This window comes from Geotrypetes seraphini, chromosome 3 (assembly GCF_902459505.1).
Source record: "Geotrypetes seraphini chromosome 3, aGeoSer1.1, whole genome shotgun sequence".
Classification (NCBI taxonomy): Eukaryota; Metazoa; Chordata; class Amphibia; order Gymnophiona; family Dermophiidae; genus Geotrypetes; species Geotrypetes seraphini.
Genome location: NC_047086.1, coordinates 352,407,142 through 352,425,102, shown reverse-complemented (window position 1 = coordinate 352,425,102; position 17,961 = coordinate 352,407,142). Strand labels below are relative to the sequence as shown.

The following is a 17,961-nucleotide window of genomic DNA, read 5'->3' as shown; positions in this document are numbered from 1 at the left end:
AATACAAATGTAAAGTTCGATACAGAAACAGATCTTTCAAATCCAACTGAAAAGAAATAGAAGAACATAGAACTGTGATTTAAACTACAGGAATATTCTAAACAACGAAATTGATTCCATGTCAAAAGGATCCAACATGCAGTCTTGCCATGCTGATGAAAGATAAGATATGAACGAACATGAGACAAACGAAGGATTAGATCAAAGACAAAGAAATGAAATGAATATAGATTGAAAATTGACTGAAATAGCAATGGACATGAAAAACTTGAGACGCAAAATAAGACAGGAGGTTTATGAAAACTGAGAATAATTTCCTGATATTACCGGAATGTCATTTGTTTGTTAAACCCTTTTTACAAAACCAAGATACGATTTGTGGCGACGACCAAGACAGTAACAGACACTCAGAGATGTTATTACCACAGCTTGCTCTGAAAAGAAAAGAAAAGGAATGCTCTTCTGGACATAATAGTTTCCTACTCTTTGATTTGATATTCTAAAATGTAACTAATAACTATTTTGAAGGGAAAAAGTTAAAGGTAATCTCCTAAAGGTTGGACTGAGGAGAAATCTGTTCATCCTTTGTGACTGCCTTCAAACATATACCTAAGCCATAAAAATATAAGTTATAATATTTCAATTATAATTATATATCATTTTGAATTAATTCATATATAACTGAATAAGTGATATACATTGTTGTCATATGCAATAATTTCCTTAAAGAAAAGGGAAATAATATAATTTATACTTATTATTTAAAAATGAAAACATTTCTTGACACCACTTAGAACTTACTGTTAGAAAACAAGTACTTTATTATACAATACAAACCAAAACATAATAATAAAAAACTCAAAAAATAAATTATACATTGGGAATTTATAATGGAATAAAATAAATTAAAACATCTCTAAATGGAGAAATATAATTAAAAAAAAAAAAAATAAAATAAAATAAAATAAAATAAATAATAATAGTAGTAAATAAAGTTATATATTTTAATAGCTTGTAGGAGTTATATACACCTAACCTCAAAATGCGTATCCAAGTGGTCATATTAAAATGGGGAGGGAAGGGAGGGAAGGGAGGGAAGGGAATGGGAAAATATAATGGAGAATGGGAAAAAAAAGAAAAAATGTACATTCAAAAATATTTTAAATACTGGGGGAAAAAATTAAGAAAAACAATTCATATAATTTTAAGGAAAATATATCAAAAATACATAAATGGATCTTAAAATAATATCCTTAAATGTTAATGGTCTAAATCATATGATAAAAAGGAAAAAAGCTCTATTATTTTTAAAAAGGCAAAATGCGGATTTATGCTTTATACAAGAGACCCACCTCTCAAATATTGAATCTAATAAACTACAAGGAGGTTGGGTCAAACATTGTTTTTTCTCACCAGCTACAAGAAAAAAAGCAGGTGTTGCTATTCTGGTAAATAAAAAATGTACTGCTACATTCAAATTAAAGGCAACAGATATTAATGGAAGATGGATAATTGTGGAAATGAATCTGGGAAATACTACCATGACGTTGATTAATATATACGCCCCTAATTCGAACCAAAATGAATTTTTTAAAACTCTTCAACAACTGATATTGCCACTGGCTACTTCAAATCTAATAGTAGCTGGGGATTTTAATGCTGTTATGGATCCTCTATTGGACAAAAACCCAAGTAGATATATGAAATCAATGGGATTAGATAATTTAATACAAACTTGTGATTTAATAGATATTTGGCGAATACTTCATTTTAATGGACGGGAATTTTCATTCTGTTCTCATGTTCACAATTCCTTTTCAAGAATAGATTATATTTTTATATCAAAACACCTAGCACATCAAGTAACAAAAGCTGCCATTGATCCAATTATTTTATCTGATCATGGTGGGGTATGGATTGAAATTAAGATCACAGATCAAAATACAAATAGACCAATATGGAAGTTTGATAATGCATTGCTTGCTGATCCAATATTTTGTGAAAATTTTCAAATAAAAATGAAAGATTTTTTTCAAGTAAATGATAAAGATGAGATCTCTAGAGAAATATTATGGGATGCATTTAAAGCATCAATAAGAGGACAAATCATTTCTTATTCAGCTTATCTTAACAAACAAAATAAAAAACAATACTCTAATTTAGAAAAAGAAATTAAAAATTTAGAATTAAAACTAATAAAAAAATGGGAATATTCTATACAACAAAAACTGTTAAAACTCAAATGTAAATACAATGAAATATCATCAAAAATGATAAGAAAAGATTTATTTGCACAGCAGGCACTGTATTATGGAAACTCAAATAAGTCGGGAAGAATACTGGCAAATTATCTAAAAGTGAAAAAAAAGAAAACAAAAATAATTGCTATAAAAGATGAAAATGGCGAAACACTCACACAAATTGATCCAATCTTAAAACAATTTCTAAAATTCTATAAATCTCTTTATTCTTCCGAGACTTATTTAAATAAAGAAAAGGAAGGTTTAGAATTCTTAAATTTATTAGAGGGTCCAAAAGTTCCTGAACATATAAAACGAAGTATGGAAGAACCAATATCACTAAAAGAATTAGAAACAGCTTTGAAATCCCTTAGAGTTGGATCCGCTCCAGGTGGTGATGGATATACAGTTGAATTTTATAAAACATTTCAAAACTTTTTATTACCCTATTTATTAAATCTTATTCAATATCAACTTAATAAAGGTTGTACAAATGGCACTATGGCAGAATCATTAACAATAGTTTTACCAAAGCCAAATAAAGATCCCACTTTGGTATCGAACTATAGACCAATCTCTTTAATAAATGTAGATGGAAAATTATTAGCAAAAATTCTTGCGTTAAGATTGGCTAAAGCTCTCCCACATATTATAAGCATGTCTCAAACAGGATTTGTTGCTCAAAGACATTCATCTCATAACACTAGACTAGCATTCCATATGTTATACTTAACAAAGAAAATGAACGAGCCCACTTTTGCTGTATCTTTAGATGCAGAAAAGGCTTTTGATAGAATAGAATGGACATTTATGTATCAAGCAATGGAATGGTTTGGAATAGGTCCTGGATTCACACAAATGATACAAACATTATATAGCTCCCCTTCTGCTAGATTATACATTAATAATATGTTTTCAGAAAAATTCAATCTACAAAGAGGAGTTAGACAAGGTTGTCCTTTGTCTCCTTTACTGTTTGATATAGTTTTAGAACCCTTAATATTAGCAATCCAACAAATAAAGGAGATACAAGGTATACCTCATTCAGATAAAGAATATAAAATATCAGCTTATGCTGATGATTTATTATTATATTTGAGGAACCCAGAATCTACCATTCCACATTTACTTGAACTAATTGAAAAATTTGGAAAATTTTCAGGATATAAAATAAACTGGAACAAATCAGAAGTACTTCCATTAAATATACATTGTACAAAAGGTTTATTTAAATCATTCTCTTTTGTTTGGAAGGAGGATGCTATTAAATATCTTGGAATTTGGATTACAAAAAATATAGACGACACAATGAAAATTAATGAAAAAAATTTATTACAAAAAATAACAGAGATGTGTGAGCAATGGAACCCTTTACACTTATCTTGGTGGGGAAGAATACAAACTGTTAAAATGATGATATTACCTGTAGTCTGTTACCAAATGGGAATGATACCAATTTTCTTCCAAAATTCTTTTTATAAAAAATTAAATAAAATATTGACAAAGTTTATTTGGCTTGGGAAAAACCCCAGAGTTGCTTTAGTGTCATTACAAAGACCAATTGCGGAGGGAGGGGTAAATTTTCCCAACTTCTATAGGTATCATCAAGCCTATATTTTACGTCAAGGTATGTATTGGATCCTCCCAGAGCCCACTGTAAATATCCCAGAATGGTTTTGGCTAGAATGGAGACTTATGTTTCCATTACGTCTTAGTCATGTAGTTAGTATCAAAATGCCAAGGCTATACAAAGAACATAAAATATTCATGGATACATGGAAAACTTTAAGATATATAAGTAATCTAACTCCTATTCCAATTAATAAATCAACAACTCAAACAATTTGGTTAAACCCCAAGATCAAAATAGGCGGTTTCAAAATAATCTGGAAAAACTGGATGACAGCAGGTATTCGTATTCTAGACGACATAATAAAAAATGGTAAAATGCTGGAGTTTTCACAATTGCAACATAAATTTGATCTTAATAAAACACAATATTTTAGATGGTTGCAATTGAAGCAATCCATTCAAGAAGGGTTCCCTGAATGGAAAAATCTTACTAATTATCACAGCTTGGAATTCTTGTGTTTCCAGATAAATTCAATAGGACATGAAGCTGCACAGTGGTATAAATTAATATCTGGATATATAAATAAAAAACCAAAAAATGGTCTTAGAGACATTTGGAGCATTGAGATAAAGCACCAAATTAGTGCATCTCAATGGCCACGACTTTGGTCTTGGAGGTTAAAATGTACGGTGTCAGCATCTATGAGACAAACTTGGTTTTTTCTTTTACATAGAGCTTTATGGACCCCTACACGTTTACATAGAATTGATAGCTCTAAATCTAATAGATGCTGGCACTGTCATATTGAAATTGGGACATTAGACCATCTTCTATTCTTTTGTCCATTCATCTTAACATTCTGGAAATCAATTTGGCCTCAAATTAATAGGATGTTAGAAAACCCAGTAGCCTTGACATATGATACTATATTATTTGGAACAACAATGAGAACAAAAAGTCAAATAACATCAAATAATAACAAATTATTATACATTTTAACTGGAATAGCAGTACAACAAATCACATTGAATTGGAAAAATCATGACAGATTAAATTACACTTTTTGGTGGAATTCTGTTTGTCATATATATAAAATGGAACTTACCATAGCAACACAAAAAGGATATATTAAAAAATTTCAAAAGATATGGAGACCATTAACAGAATTTTGTAATGAATAATTAACTTTTCCCAAGATAAAAATTGATTAGAGGGAAATGAGATGGGATTTTATTTCTGATTTACACACTATATCAATGTTGAATGAATTTATAATAAAGTTGTTTTGAAATATTATTGATTGAATGGGAGGGAGGGAGGGAGGGGGAATACTACATTCGAAAGAAATTATATAAATCTAGATTTACTGCATAATATTATAAAATTTGTATAAAATTAATTTTCTAAAAAAATGTTAAACTTGAAGATGATAAGTATGTATATCAAGTGTATATATTTAAGTATCTAATAAGTTTATATGAAACACTTGTTGTAACAAAAGAAAATGAATAAAGATTATAAAACTAAAAAAAGAGGGGGGGGGTTAGTTTTTCTGCTATGATCTTCATTTCTCCGAGGACCCCTTTTCACCCTTCAGTCATTTGGTGGTCCAACCAACTGCCTTGCTGCTTCTTGCCTTTTTCTTTTTTTCTCAATCCTTAATTATTTTCAAACTTACAGTTAATAAATACATTTTATACTTCAATATCACACTTATATCATTAATATCCATTTCAGAATTAGTCCCCCTCCCTCCTAAACAATCATAATGCCCAACATATAAAATTTATATAATAAACCTCAGTACATTATATTTAAATTCATTATCCTAATGGATTTCCCCCCTCCCGGATGTGCTTGTTTATAGAGGAAAATAGTACTTAAGACGCTACAATACTTTGCTAATGGCTCCCAAGTCTCTTGAAATTTCTTAAAATTCCCTTTCTGGATGGCTAATGTTCATTCCATTTTATACATATGACACAATGAATTCCACCAAAAGCTATAATTAAGCTGGCTCCAATTCTTCCAATTGCTCATAATTTGTTGTATGGCAACTCTTGTCATTATCAATAAAAGTCTGTTGTTCATAGATGATATTTGGCTTTTTGCTCTCATTGACATACCAAATAATATATAGTATCATAGGTTAATGCCTATTTGAAAAAGTAATTGAGTGTTAGAAAAAAGAAACATAGTAGAAAGGCTAGGGGTCCATTTATTAAGCTGCAGTAGGCACTATTATACACTTATGCAACTTAAAAGGGTTGGATCATAAGCACCAACTTTTCAAAATAATTGGGGGTGTTAAATTCAACAGGAATTATCCTTCCTTGACACCATCAAAGAGCTTGCTCAATATTAGGGTTGCTCAAGCACCCACAGAGCTGGATCTATGTGTGGGATGTGCTGAGTCGTCCTGTAGTAAGTTTCCAATAGGCATGTGCTACCTGCGCGCTAAAAAAGTTTTATGTTTTTTTGCAATGGAAAGGGTGTGTGAGGCAGAGAGTGGGCATTCAAGCACTAATCAGCATTTCCATATTACTGCATGCTGATTAGCAAATGATTACCGTGATAGCCCTTTCTGCTTATAAAACAGGTGTCAGTTAGAGCTTCTACAGTATTTTTTTTAATGGCCATTAATTGAAAATATAGAAAATTGATCATTTTCCAGCTGTGGTAAAAATGGTCTTAGTGACTGGATGAAACCCATGCAAGGGTAAACTAAGGCCAACTTTTACTTTTACCCTGCAGCTTCTATTTTTTTTTTTTTTTTACTACATTATTGAAGTTTGGTATCTAACTTGCCAGTGCTTAAACTCTTTACTATTTTCTCAATTGAAATCTAATTTACTTTTTTTTTTCCAGAATATATCATTTAGGCATTAACAATCTCCTCCTTCTCTCCATTTGCCCAGCTAGCAATTAGAAAAGGTAAGGGGAAAAATATTTTTCCTACCTTTTCCAATGGATAGGATGCATACAGTCTGAGCTTTCAAGAGATAGTGTTCTTAAACTGTCCACACAGTGTGAAGATTTTTAACTTAGAATTTTCTTTTCTAATTTCTGTGTCATAATCTCTCATGGTAAAGCTAAATGCTGCTGCAGTAGTCTTCCTTATTATCTACACTAGTGTCTATATAAAAGCAGTATTTATGTTTTCTTACTACTGAACCTTCTTTTTATGCATGCAAACTGCTACTGTGAACAGTGGCGCAATAACTGTTACCAACCAAGTCTAATGCCATCATTAAGTATTAGTCTAGTCATGACTTTATTATAAATTTAGGCCTTGATTCAGTAAGCTTTTATTACCAGAATGGGATAAATGCTTTAATAAATCACATCCTTTAAGTTTGCATTGAGAATAAAGTAATATACAAATGAACAGACATCAGTGAAAAAGCAATAAAGGCTGGTAATATCTGAGCATCTGAAAACAATAACAATGTAATTCTTCAAAGGATCCACACTATAGAAACAACAAACCAGTCCTGGTATTCTTCCACATAACTCTCATTCTAATGCAATCTGTGTCAGCTAGTATACAGTATACCTGGATGAGCGCTAGCAAGGAGGAATGGTTCATAATAATTTCATGCAGCAAAAAGACTCAAGTACCTAACCACCTTTAAACCACCATTGTGGTGGTGGGAGGGCCTCAGTCTGAGGCTTTTTCCTCTGTTTGATTGTTTTTTATGATTAAGCTTGCAAGGAACCATAGACATCCAGCAGACATCTTTCTTATATATTTTTTGTGAAAGTGTTCATTTGATTGTGTCATAATAATTTCATGACAGCCCAGAATTAGAGTGAAAATACTGCAAGCACCGAAATGAGAATCACAGAAAGTCAACCTGAAATGTAATCTGGCATAGTTTTGGAAAAGTAATGAAACCAAGACTCCTTTTACTAAGCTGCAATAGCGGTTTTAGCATGCGCTTAGCGCGTGCAGAATTGCCCCGTGCGCTAGACGCTAACGCCAGCATTGAGCTGGCATTAGTTCTAGCCGTGTAGCGTGGGTATAGCGCATGCTAAAATTCTACGTGCGCTAAAAACGCTATCGCAGCTTAGTAAAAAAAGCCCTAAAATATTTTAAAATAATATGAAATTCCAGAGTAAACCTAGTCATTTTGGATGTTCGCCAAAATAAGTAAAATAAAAATAAAGAGTATCCCTGTGTACTAATTAAATATTCGGGTCAATACTCAAACCCAGTAGTCACTATATTTTTATTCATATATATATATATATATATATATATATATATATATATATATATATATATATATATATATATATATATATAGACTCAATAGGACATAAAGCCGCACAGTGGTATAAAATAATATCCGGATTTATAAATAAAAAACCAAAAAATGGTCTTAGAGACATTTGGAGCATTGAGATAAAGCATCAGATTAGTGCATCTCAATGGCCACGGCTTTGGTCTTGGAGGTTAAAATGTACAGTGTCAGCATCTATGAGACAAACTTGGTTTTTTCTTCTACATAGAGCTTTTTGGACCCCTGTTCGTTTACAAAAAATAGATAGCTCAAGATCTAATAGATGCTGGCACTGTCATACTTTTTTTTTTTTTTAAAGTTCTTTATTCATTTTAAATTTCTTACATCAAGTGATAAATATATAATACATATAATTTTCAATATACACTTGAATATCCATCAATATATATTTTAATACAAACATATATAAAAAACCCTTTTGCAATAAATTATAAATCATCTGTTATTATAATATTGTACCCACCCTAACCCCTATTATATGATCTATCCTTGTGCTATGATATCTGATCTTTAGAAAAAAGAGCCAATGGTCCCCAGATTTTATTAAATTTTTTAATATGACCATGTTGTAACGCTATTGCTTTTTCCATCTTATATATATGGCAAATAGAATTCCACCAAAAAGTGAAATTTAATTTTGTGTGATCTTTCCAGTTTTGAGTAATTTGTTGTATGGCGACCCCTGTTAATATCAATAAAAGTTTACTGAAGTTGGGACATTAGACCATCTTTTATTCTTTTGTCCATTTATCTTATCATTCTGGAAATCAATTTGGCCCCAAATTAATAGGATGTTAGAAAATCCGGTAGCCTTGACATATGATACTATATTATTTGGAACAACCATGAGAGCAAGAAGTCAAATTTCATCAAGTAATAACAAATTTCTATTTATTTTAACTGGAATAGCAATACAACAAATCACATTTAATTGGAAACAACATGACAGATTAAATTATATTTTCTGGTGGAATTCGGTATGCCACATATACAAAATGGAACTCGCTATTGCAACACAAAAAGGATATATGAATAAATTTCAAAAAATATGGGGACCATTAACAGATTTTTGTAAAGAATGATAAATTTTCCCATAATTAAAATATATGATAGGAAGGGAAAAGGGAGGGGAGCATATTTCTGGTTATTACAAAATATTTCAATAATTTAAATTATTATACCAATAACAGAAGAGAATTCAATAAAAATATGTATTACTGACTGGAAGGGAGGGGGGAGGGGATGGGAAACTATTATATTCAATATGTATTATATAATTTAAAATTCTTATATATTAATCTGTATTTTATACTTTGTTTCAAAAGAAAAAAAAAAAATGTTTCACTGATATTTATTATGAGTTTATCAAGTGTGTATATCCAAGTTTTAATTGAGCTTATGTAATCCACTTGCTGTAACATAAGAAAATGAATAAAGATTTATAAAACAACAAAAAAAACAGTGCTGCTGCTACACAGATAGACAGCAATGCTGAATATACATAGAATATGACTGCCATTAAGGATTTGCATTCTTTTCAAATGACATATGATACATCAACAAAGAATACGCACCGCTCATGAAGAGTACATATCGCTCTCGTGATAACAATAAAAAACAAAAAAATGAACATTTCCAGAAACAGGAAATTGAATTGCACTGAGAATTTTCTGGCTGCATACCCTGAAGTATATCAATACTATACATATAGTTTTAGATGGTATTGCCCAAGGCTCCACAGTTTATGGATAGTGCAAGTGCACTTAGGGCCTGATTCTCTAAACGTGCGTCCTGATTGCAGGTGGCGGTACATATCCTACGGCAGTCAATTGGGATGCATGTTTTTTTTTTAAAGTGTCAGAGGTAGACACCTACATTGTAGGCCTCTGTAGGATGTCTATGAAGACGCGTACCTATGCTTAAGCACGCCAAAGGTGGAGTGTGGATTCATCCAGAAGTGGCCTTGGGCGGGCTTAAGTGTAGACACGATGCTGAATAGGATGCCGATGTGTGATTGACAAGCGATTGGCAGCTACTTCTTAGGCATCCTATACAGAATCGGGCCCTTAGTGACTGTCACCATCTGCATACCCCTAAATTCTAGAAAAAGCATTACAAATTGCATGTGCAATTTAATTAACATGCTAATTAGTGACAATAATTAGCTTATTAACAAGCAATTACTTGAACTAATTAAAATCAATTACAGGTTATGCACCTAAATTTTACATGAGTTGAAAAAGAGGCAGCGGAAATGGATGAGTCGGGGGGGGGGGGATTATTTTTAGTTACATGCATAATTATATAATAAGGGCATCCATGCCTAAATTTAGGCACAAGAAAAAGTTTGTAACCTCTTATTTCAATTAACTGCCAATAAATTTACATGAACAAAATGTAGCAGACTGCTACATTTTGTTCATGTAAATTTAGGCACAAGAATTTGCACCATTTTTTCCTTAGTGCAAATGGCCGTGCCTAAATTTAGTTGCAGTTCCTAGGTAGAAGTGCTAATTTACAAACTGTGTCTAACTTTAAGTGTGGCTTATAGAATAGCGCTTTTTTCAGTGCCGATTTCAGTACGCCCTATATAGAATTTAGCCCTTAGTGCCTTTGAAAATCAGTAGCTTGAATGAGCTGTATATGTAAATCCTTTTGAATATTTAACCCAATTCTTATTGAAAAAAAATTAATGAGAATATTTTAAAATTTCAGAACAGTGTAAAAACTTGCTCAAAAAGTTTAGAAAGAACATAAATGTTTTGTCTACCTATATCATTTCCTGATGAGTAGCTGCCATGGCTTTCAGTTTCCTCCAAAGATAAAATTTTGAATGAAGCAAGAGGAGTTGAACCTGGTTGTGTGGATATCATTCCTCTGAACCGGGTCACTGTCCATGTCCGGACATGGTTATTATCAGCACAAACTGAAACAAACAAACCATGTCTGCAACTTATTTAATATTCGTAAAGAAAGACAGTAAAACTTTTTGAATTTACATTATCATTACCTCAAAAGAATTTCTCAGCCTCCAGAGAAACTGCAATTATCAATTTATACTTTGCAATATTAATGGTCTAAGCTCCCATGCAACAATAATATGTTAAGATGTGCCCTCTGTACCTAAGATGACCATATATCCCGTTTTTAGATCCCCTGTCCCGTTGTCCCCACACACAGTTTCGGGATGCTGAAATGTCCCGTTTTCATGGACAGCGTCCCGAAGCTGTGCACAGGGACAATGGGACAGGCGATCGCTTCCTGTCCCTCCCTGCTGCACGCGGGAAAAAAAAAGCCTCCCTCGGAAATGGTCGTGGTGTGGTGCTTTAGTGCCATTTGGATCCTTGCATTTCTCCCCACCCTAGCTGGATTTGCCGGCAGAAGCATCGTGTTCATTGCCCCCCCCCTCCCCCGGTGCAGCCGAACCCCCATTGACCCTCCCATCTCTCCCTTCCATCCGACTCTCCCACCGCGAGACGACTACAAAACTCCCGGGTTCAGAAGCATCGGCAGCCGCAGCACTCTAAATACGCTGCTTGGCGACCTTCTACCGCTCTGATTTCCTCTGCTGTGTCACCGATGACATCATCAGGCCACGAAGCAGCGTGTTTACAGTGCTACAGCTGCCGAAGCTGCTGGAGCCAGGAGGTTTGTTGGTCGTCTCGCAGTGGGAGGGTCGGATGGGTCAGTGGGGTTCGCCTGCATGGCGAAGGTAGTGGTGGCAGCGGGGGGTAGGGGGAATGTAAAGATGCTGCTCAAGGGTTCTACTGCACAGGGGGATGGGAGGGAGAGATAGAAAAATGTTGTGCAAAAGTTGGGGGGGGGAGAAATATGCTGCTCAAGTTGGGGGCGGGACTGACAATTAATAGATGTCCCCTTTTGATGAAAAAAATAAATGGTCACGTTATCTATACCATCCTATGATGCCAGGTCACCAAAGCAATATCATAGGGGTCAAGATTTAAACAGATTTATATAGTTAACTTTTTTTAAAATTTGGGAGTGGCTAGCAATTAACTTTTGGCAAGAGGCCAAAGTTTCCGATGTGGGGATTCAGTTAACCAGCTAATAAGATTTCAGCCATTTAAGTCAAATCACTTAAACAACACATTTCAGTTTAGAACTGAATATTCAGTGGTCCTATTTAAATGGACAGATCTGCACTTTGACACAAATAATCATGGTTTGCCTCAGCTTCCAAGGATCAAAGAATCATCACTAATAATAAAACCCTAAGCGCGCATGCGCACTCCTACCTGCGTGATCCATGATCCGTGACCAGCAGAATGTTAAAGGGGCGGCGCGTGCAGCGCATGTGTACGTGATAACTTAGAGAATTCCTCGAGGCTATAGATTAGGGGCGGCCGCTCACGTCATGCTTGCATCCCACGTCTGGAAGAAGGCAGCTAGGCACTCGCCACAGGCTAAGGGGGAAGCGTCATTCTAGCAGCGAGCGAACGGCTGGAGGGCGATAGTTTGAGGTGGGCAGGATGGATGAAATGGAGGAAGGAGTGGGCAGGGCTTAGGTATTGTATCTTAGTTGGTATTCTTGGTTTCCAGACAGATCACTTGATCCTAAGGCTGTAGGTAAATTGTAATGGCATAAGTTCTAATACTGGACCTCCCCCCCCCCAAGTAACTAATATATAATCTACTATTTAGTCCACCATTGTTGGAATCAAGAAAGGAAATTAACACAATAAAGAGACAGAAAGACACACAGACAGCGGCCAAGGAGAGAGACAGACAGCAGCCAACGAGAGAGAGAAAAAGAGACAGAACGACACACAGACAGCGGCCAAGGAGAGAAAGAGACAGAAAGACAGACAGATACACAGACAGCAGCCAAGGAGAGAGAGAGGGAGACACGGAAAGACAGACACACACAGAGAGCAACAGAGGGAGACAGAAAGACATACAGACAGTGGCCAAGGAGCGAGAGAGACAGAATGAAAGACAGACAGATAGATCTATTCTAGCACCCGTTAATGTAACGGGCTTAAAGACTAGTGGTTTATACTAAAGTATAAACCACTAGTCCATCTTAGATTGTTACTAAGATAGACTGGTGATAAAAAACATAGCTAAACAATGATATATAATTCATCAGTATTAACTGGAAGAGATCACATTACCCATCTGACATGCAACCAATCATATTAAAAGAAAAGAAAAATAAAGGAGCTAAAAAGACCTCAGAAAACATCCATAGCTCAAAACAGATTTTGACATCCTGCATAAATTGGCACTTGAATTCTGAATGTCAGTTGGTTATAGTAAAATAAATATATAATCCAATCGCTTATGTGAATAAACACAACCAATCACATTAAGAAAGGAGAAAAATGAACTCAGAAAATGCCTATAATTCTCAAACGGAATGGGTCAAAAATCTAACATTGGTAGAGTTTAAGACAAGCTGCATTCTCAAAGAAGCAATTAATGAGGATTGGGCGTTGGATTAAGGATATACAACAATTTTTTAACAAAGTGATTTGGATTAATGATATGCAATTACACAGGGCAGGGCAGGCAGTATGGGAGGATTAGATACTTACCTCAAAAATCTTATTTCTTTGAAGGGGTGAATGAACATGGAGATAAAGGTGAGCCAGTTGATATTGTGTATTTGGATTTTCCAAAAGCATTTGACAAAGTACCTCATGGAAGACTTCTGAGAAAATTAGAGAGTCATTGGATAGGAGATAATGTCCTATTATGGATTAAGAAGTAGGTTTAAATGGTCAATATTCTGAATGGAGAAGGGTAAATAGTGGGGTTCATAATCAAACCAAAGAAACCCTTTACCGGCCAGAAAATATATGAAAAAACAAAAAAAGCTGATAAATGCTTGAATCGATCAGGCAACATGTGAACATTTGTTTCAGGTGGAAAAGCCTCAGAACCCCACTGGGGAAACCTCTCTCCAAACTGGAATGGGTTAAGTAATGTCTCAGGCAAAAACCTCCTTCCCACCTGTGTTACAGCTGATGTTCTAAATTTAGCTGTTAGTCAAAAATATCTCAAACATTAATTGCTGCATGGAAAATTGTTATAAGTACTTTTCAGATACAAATGTTCACATAACTAGATGATGTGACTTCCTCTACTTGTAACAAATAATTCCAAAATGTTATTCGGGAGCAGTGTGAAATGTTGTAGCTCTGGATGGACACTGTGCTGTCTGCGGTTCTATGCAGGTTTCAATTTCCTACCCCCTCTTGACTTGGCTAAATAGTGTTTCGCCAGAAGACTGCTTCAGGGATTGGGAGGGACTGTATTCAAACAAGAACTCCTAGTGCTCAAAGCCCACGCCGGTTGTGTTTGTATGCTGTTAGGACTTGGTTAGAATTCCAGTAGGACTTGGTCTCTAAGGTTTCAGTGTTGGAATGCCATGGTTTTGGAACAAGATGTTTACCGCTTTCCAGAAGGGTAGTAGGTCTTCTACAGCTCTAATGTCTTGAGGGCGCTGGTTCTGCAATTTTGCCACGGTGTGAGAAAAGGATCGTTTCTGGGCGGTTTCCAATTTGAGTTGGTGTGCTGGTGGAATGCAGAGTCTGCGTTCTTGTTGTGATCTGAGTGTTCTGGTCGGGTGATAGATGGGGAGCTTTCAAGTTATACAGTGAGGAGCTTTGTTGCGGAAGTGCTTGAACATGAACATGATCCGTTTCCTTATGGGTAGCCAGTGTGCTTTGTTTAATGCTGGGAGTGAAGGGATCGAAAGGACTAAAGTTTTTCAATAGCCGAATTGCGGTGTTTTGGACTCTCTGTAGTCGATGTAGTATTTTCATAGGTATGCCGGCGTATAAGCTGTTACAGTAGTCCAAGCGCGAAAGCACAAAGGCGCATGTATAGCAGTTGGGAGAAGTCTGCTTCAGAGAAGTATCGCTGGATATGCTTTAGTTGGCGTAGGTGGTAAAAGGATGAGGATACTACATTGGAGATCTGTGCTGAAAATATGAGGTTGGTATCTAGAATGATGCCTAGGCTGCACACTTGATCCTTGGGTATGAGAATGGTGTTATCCCAGATGAGGGAGGGTTGAGAAGTTGTGCAAGTCTCTTTTTGGAATATTGGATAATCACCTATTTTCAGGACTCATACGTTCTTCATATCAGAAACATATTAGAATACTATATATAAAAGGAATTATTTTAGGACCAAAGAGAGTTTTGACCCATTAAGCTGGAGAATTATAGGCATTTCTGAGGCCCTTTTTATCCTTTTTTTTATGTGACTGGTTACATTTCATACGAGTGTTGTGATCTTTTACAGTTAATACTGGTGAATTGTACTTTATTGTTTACCTAATTTTCCTTATCACTAATCCAACTTAGACTGTTATTTAAAGCAAAATATATAAACAATGATTCTTTGAACCCAATATACAGTGAAGAAATAGCCTAATAGTGAAAAGCATTATCCTTTTTTACATCCATTTTATTTTCATGTCTTCTACTCTTTTAGGCGACTATTGTTCTAAGCTGACCCATATTTGATCTGTTCTCAAGAACATTTGTTGTCTAGCCTGAACATCTGTTCTGGCTGACTCGTATTCAAACTGACCCATATTTGAACTGATCATCATGGGAATATGCTAATAACTTGTTTCTCTTCATAGGCTGTAACTCCAGATTTGGGCTTATGTATAATCTTGTATGAATGCAGGAAGTTAGACATTGCATGCAAATGTTGCTATATAGGGAGGCCTCTGTTGTCTGGCTGAAAATCATCTGTGGAGTGGACACACTGCCCAGAACCTTTCCCGTGGAACTCCTGCCTGACTGTGATGGGCGTTCCAGTCTTGTGAAGTGGCAAGGATGCTGTCAGACTCCATGATGATGTATTGCTTTCCTTTCTGTTACTACTAACTGTTATACTCAGTTTTAAAAGTGTGCATTTTACATAAAAAGTCAATGGGTTGGATGGTTTTGTGCTAGCTCTCTGTGACAGAGTTAGACTTTGCCATACATTCCATGCTATAATACACCTACAATATATTATCATTCACAGGTATGTATTGTACTGCCATGCCATGCCATGCCATGCCCTGTTCTGTCATGCATCCTAATCTGCCGTCATGTTTCTATGTTTCTAATACACTGCCATGTTCTGTTATGTACTGCCTTACCACAGCTTTATACTGTCAGGTACTATAATGTACTGTCAAGCTCTATTAGTTATTGCAATGTCATACTAAACTCATATCACTACCACCCCAAGCTGTTTGAGGTCTTGTCCTGTCATATCCTATTAAGTATTGCCATGCTTTTTGACTACTATCATGCTCCCCTATGTATCGTCCTATCAAGTCAAAAAGAGGTGAAGGAATGTTGACGATTCTTAGCTAGGCAAGCAAGTTGAGTTACTGAGTTGTAAGGAATTTATCAAAGAAGTATGTTTTCAGCCTTTTCCTGAAGGAGAGGTAGTTTATCCTTACAGATTTAAGGAGGCTGATCCAGGTTCTCGTGGCTGTTTAAGTGAACAGGCTATTGAATACTTGATTATATTTCATTCCTCTGGATGAGGGGATGATCAGTTGACAGTTGATTCTGGAAGATGTGAAGGAGGAGTTGGAGAACAAGTGGATTATTTGTTTGGGAGAGCTGAAGTTGAGGGCATGATAGATGGGCAGGGAAAGCAGCAGTAGTGGGGGCATCCTCAGGCAGGAGGGAGTGGGCATCCCTCCTGCCAATGTTTCAGTAAAGGTACAAAGGGGTAGGGGGAGGGGTGTCTCCTTGGAGGGGTAAGGGGGAATTGGTCGGTCAGAGGGTGAGAGGACTCGGGGATTGCCTCTCAGTGCAGCTGATCGCGGCAGAGGCATCCTGGATCAGCTGAACTGTCAGGACTCCACAAAGTTGCAGCCGGCTCAGCTAATCAAGGATGCCTCTGATGTGGTTTTAGGGAGTCCTGCTGGCTCAGCTTATCGGGGAGTCCTCTGCTGTGATCAGCTGATGGCAGACTGCGGACTATTGTCATAATCCCCCATATGTTGTATTTAGTAGATTGTATTTGCATCTGACAGCAATTGTGTTTAGATAAAGGAGTAGGGCACAGGAGCTAGGGTTGGGGCTATATTTACTGCGATATTGACTATAGAGCCAACTACAAATTTTTCCATCATTCTCTACAGTACTACCAAGTAGTGCATAGCAGGCATTGAGTTTTAAGTCTGACTTTAAAAATATATTCCATGCAATAATCTGAGGTCTTGTCATAACTTTCTTACCTCTGTTATAAATTATAAATTGCAGTGTAGTATACTGTACTCATACCCATGCTTCCTTTTTTTGTCTTGATCCTAGAAAATACTTTATCTAAGGAATTTTTCTTGATAAAAGAGGATTTAGGCTGCTCTAGTAAAACTTGTTATCACTGAAAGTGATACTGCTGTCATTTGGTAAAGGTATTTATATTTCAAGACACTGATACTGAGGCAAACTGCTACAGTGGATTGCAGTAATATACTTGAATTCAATCCATTGTAGTAGTTTGTAGTGTGATGTTTTTGTCTTTTTTTGGGTGGGGGGCAGTCAGGCTGTTTATTTTATTTTCTAGGTTATCTTGTCATCATGGATAAATCTACAGTACAGAATCTCATTATTATAAAAAGTGAGCGATTGTCTTTTATCAAAAATGATGGAGCTTATATCAAAAATGTGTGGAAGTCCTTTACTGTCATCTATGTGGATGGTCAAAAGCAGCAGTTTTGCCATGTGCAAGAGTTGCAAGACTGCATTGAGATGGAGGTCAAGTGACAGTACCAGTGGACTGAGAATGAATGTAGCAACCTGTGGGTAAAAGTATGCTGGTTGTGAGCAAAAGCATACTGTGACAAAAA

The 17,961-nt window shown here is 35.5% G+C and overlaps 1 protein-coding gene across 5 annotated transcripts in view; it reads right to left on the bottom strand.

Moving 5' to 3' along the window:
* Positions 1-17,961, bottom strand: part of KCTD3 (potassium channel tetramerization domain containing 3) — a 195,812-nt gene that overhangs the window by 37,974 nt on the left and 139,877 nt on the right. For 4 of the 5 annotated variants that reach the window (XM_033937763.1, XM_033937765.1, XM_033937764.1 and 1 more), the window contains one exon: positions 10,891-11,046. The exons of the other annotated variant lie outside the window; for it this stretch is intronic. In XM_033937763.1, the coding sequence (XP_033793654.1) occupies positions 10,891-11,046 (156 nt within the window). The remainder of the gene's footprint in view (positions 1-10,890; positions 11,047-17,961) is intronic. 5 annotated transcript variants of the gene reach the window in all.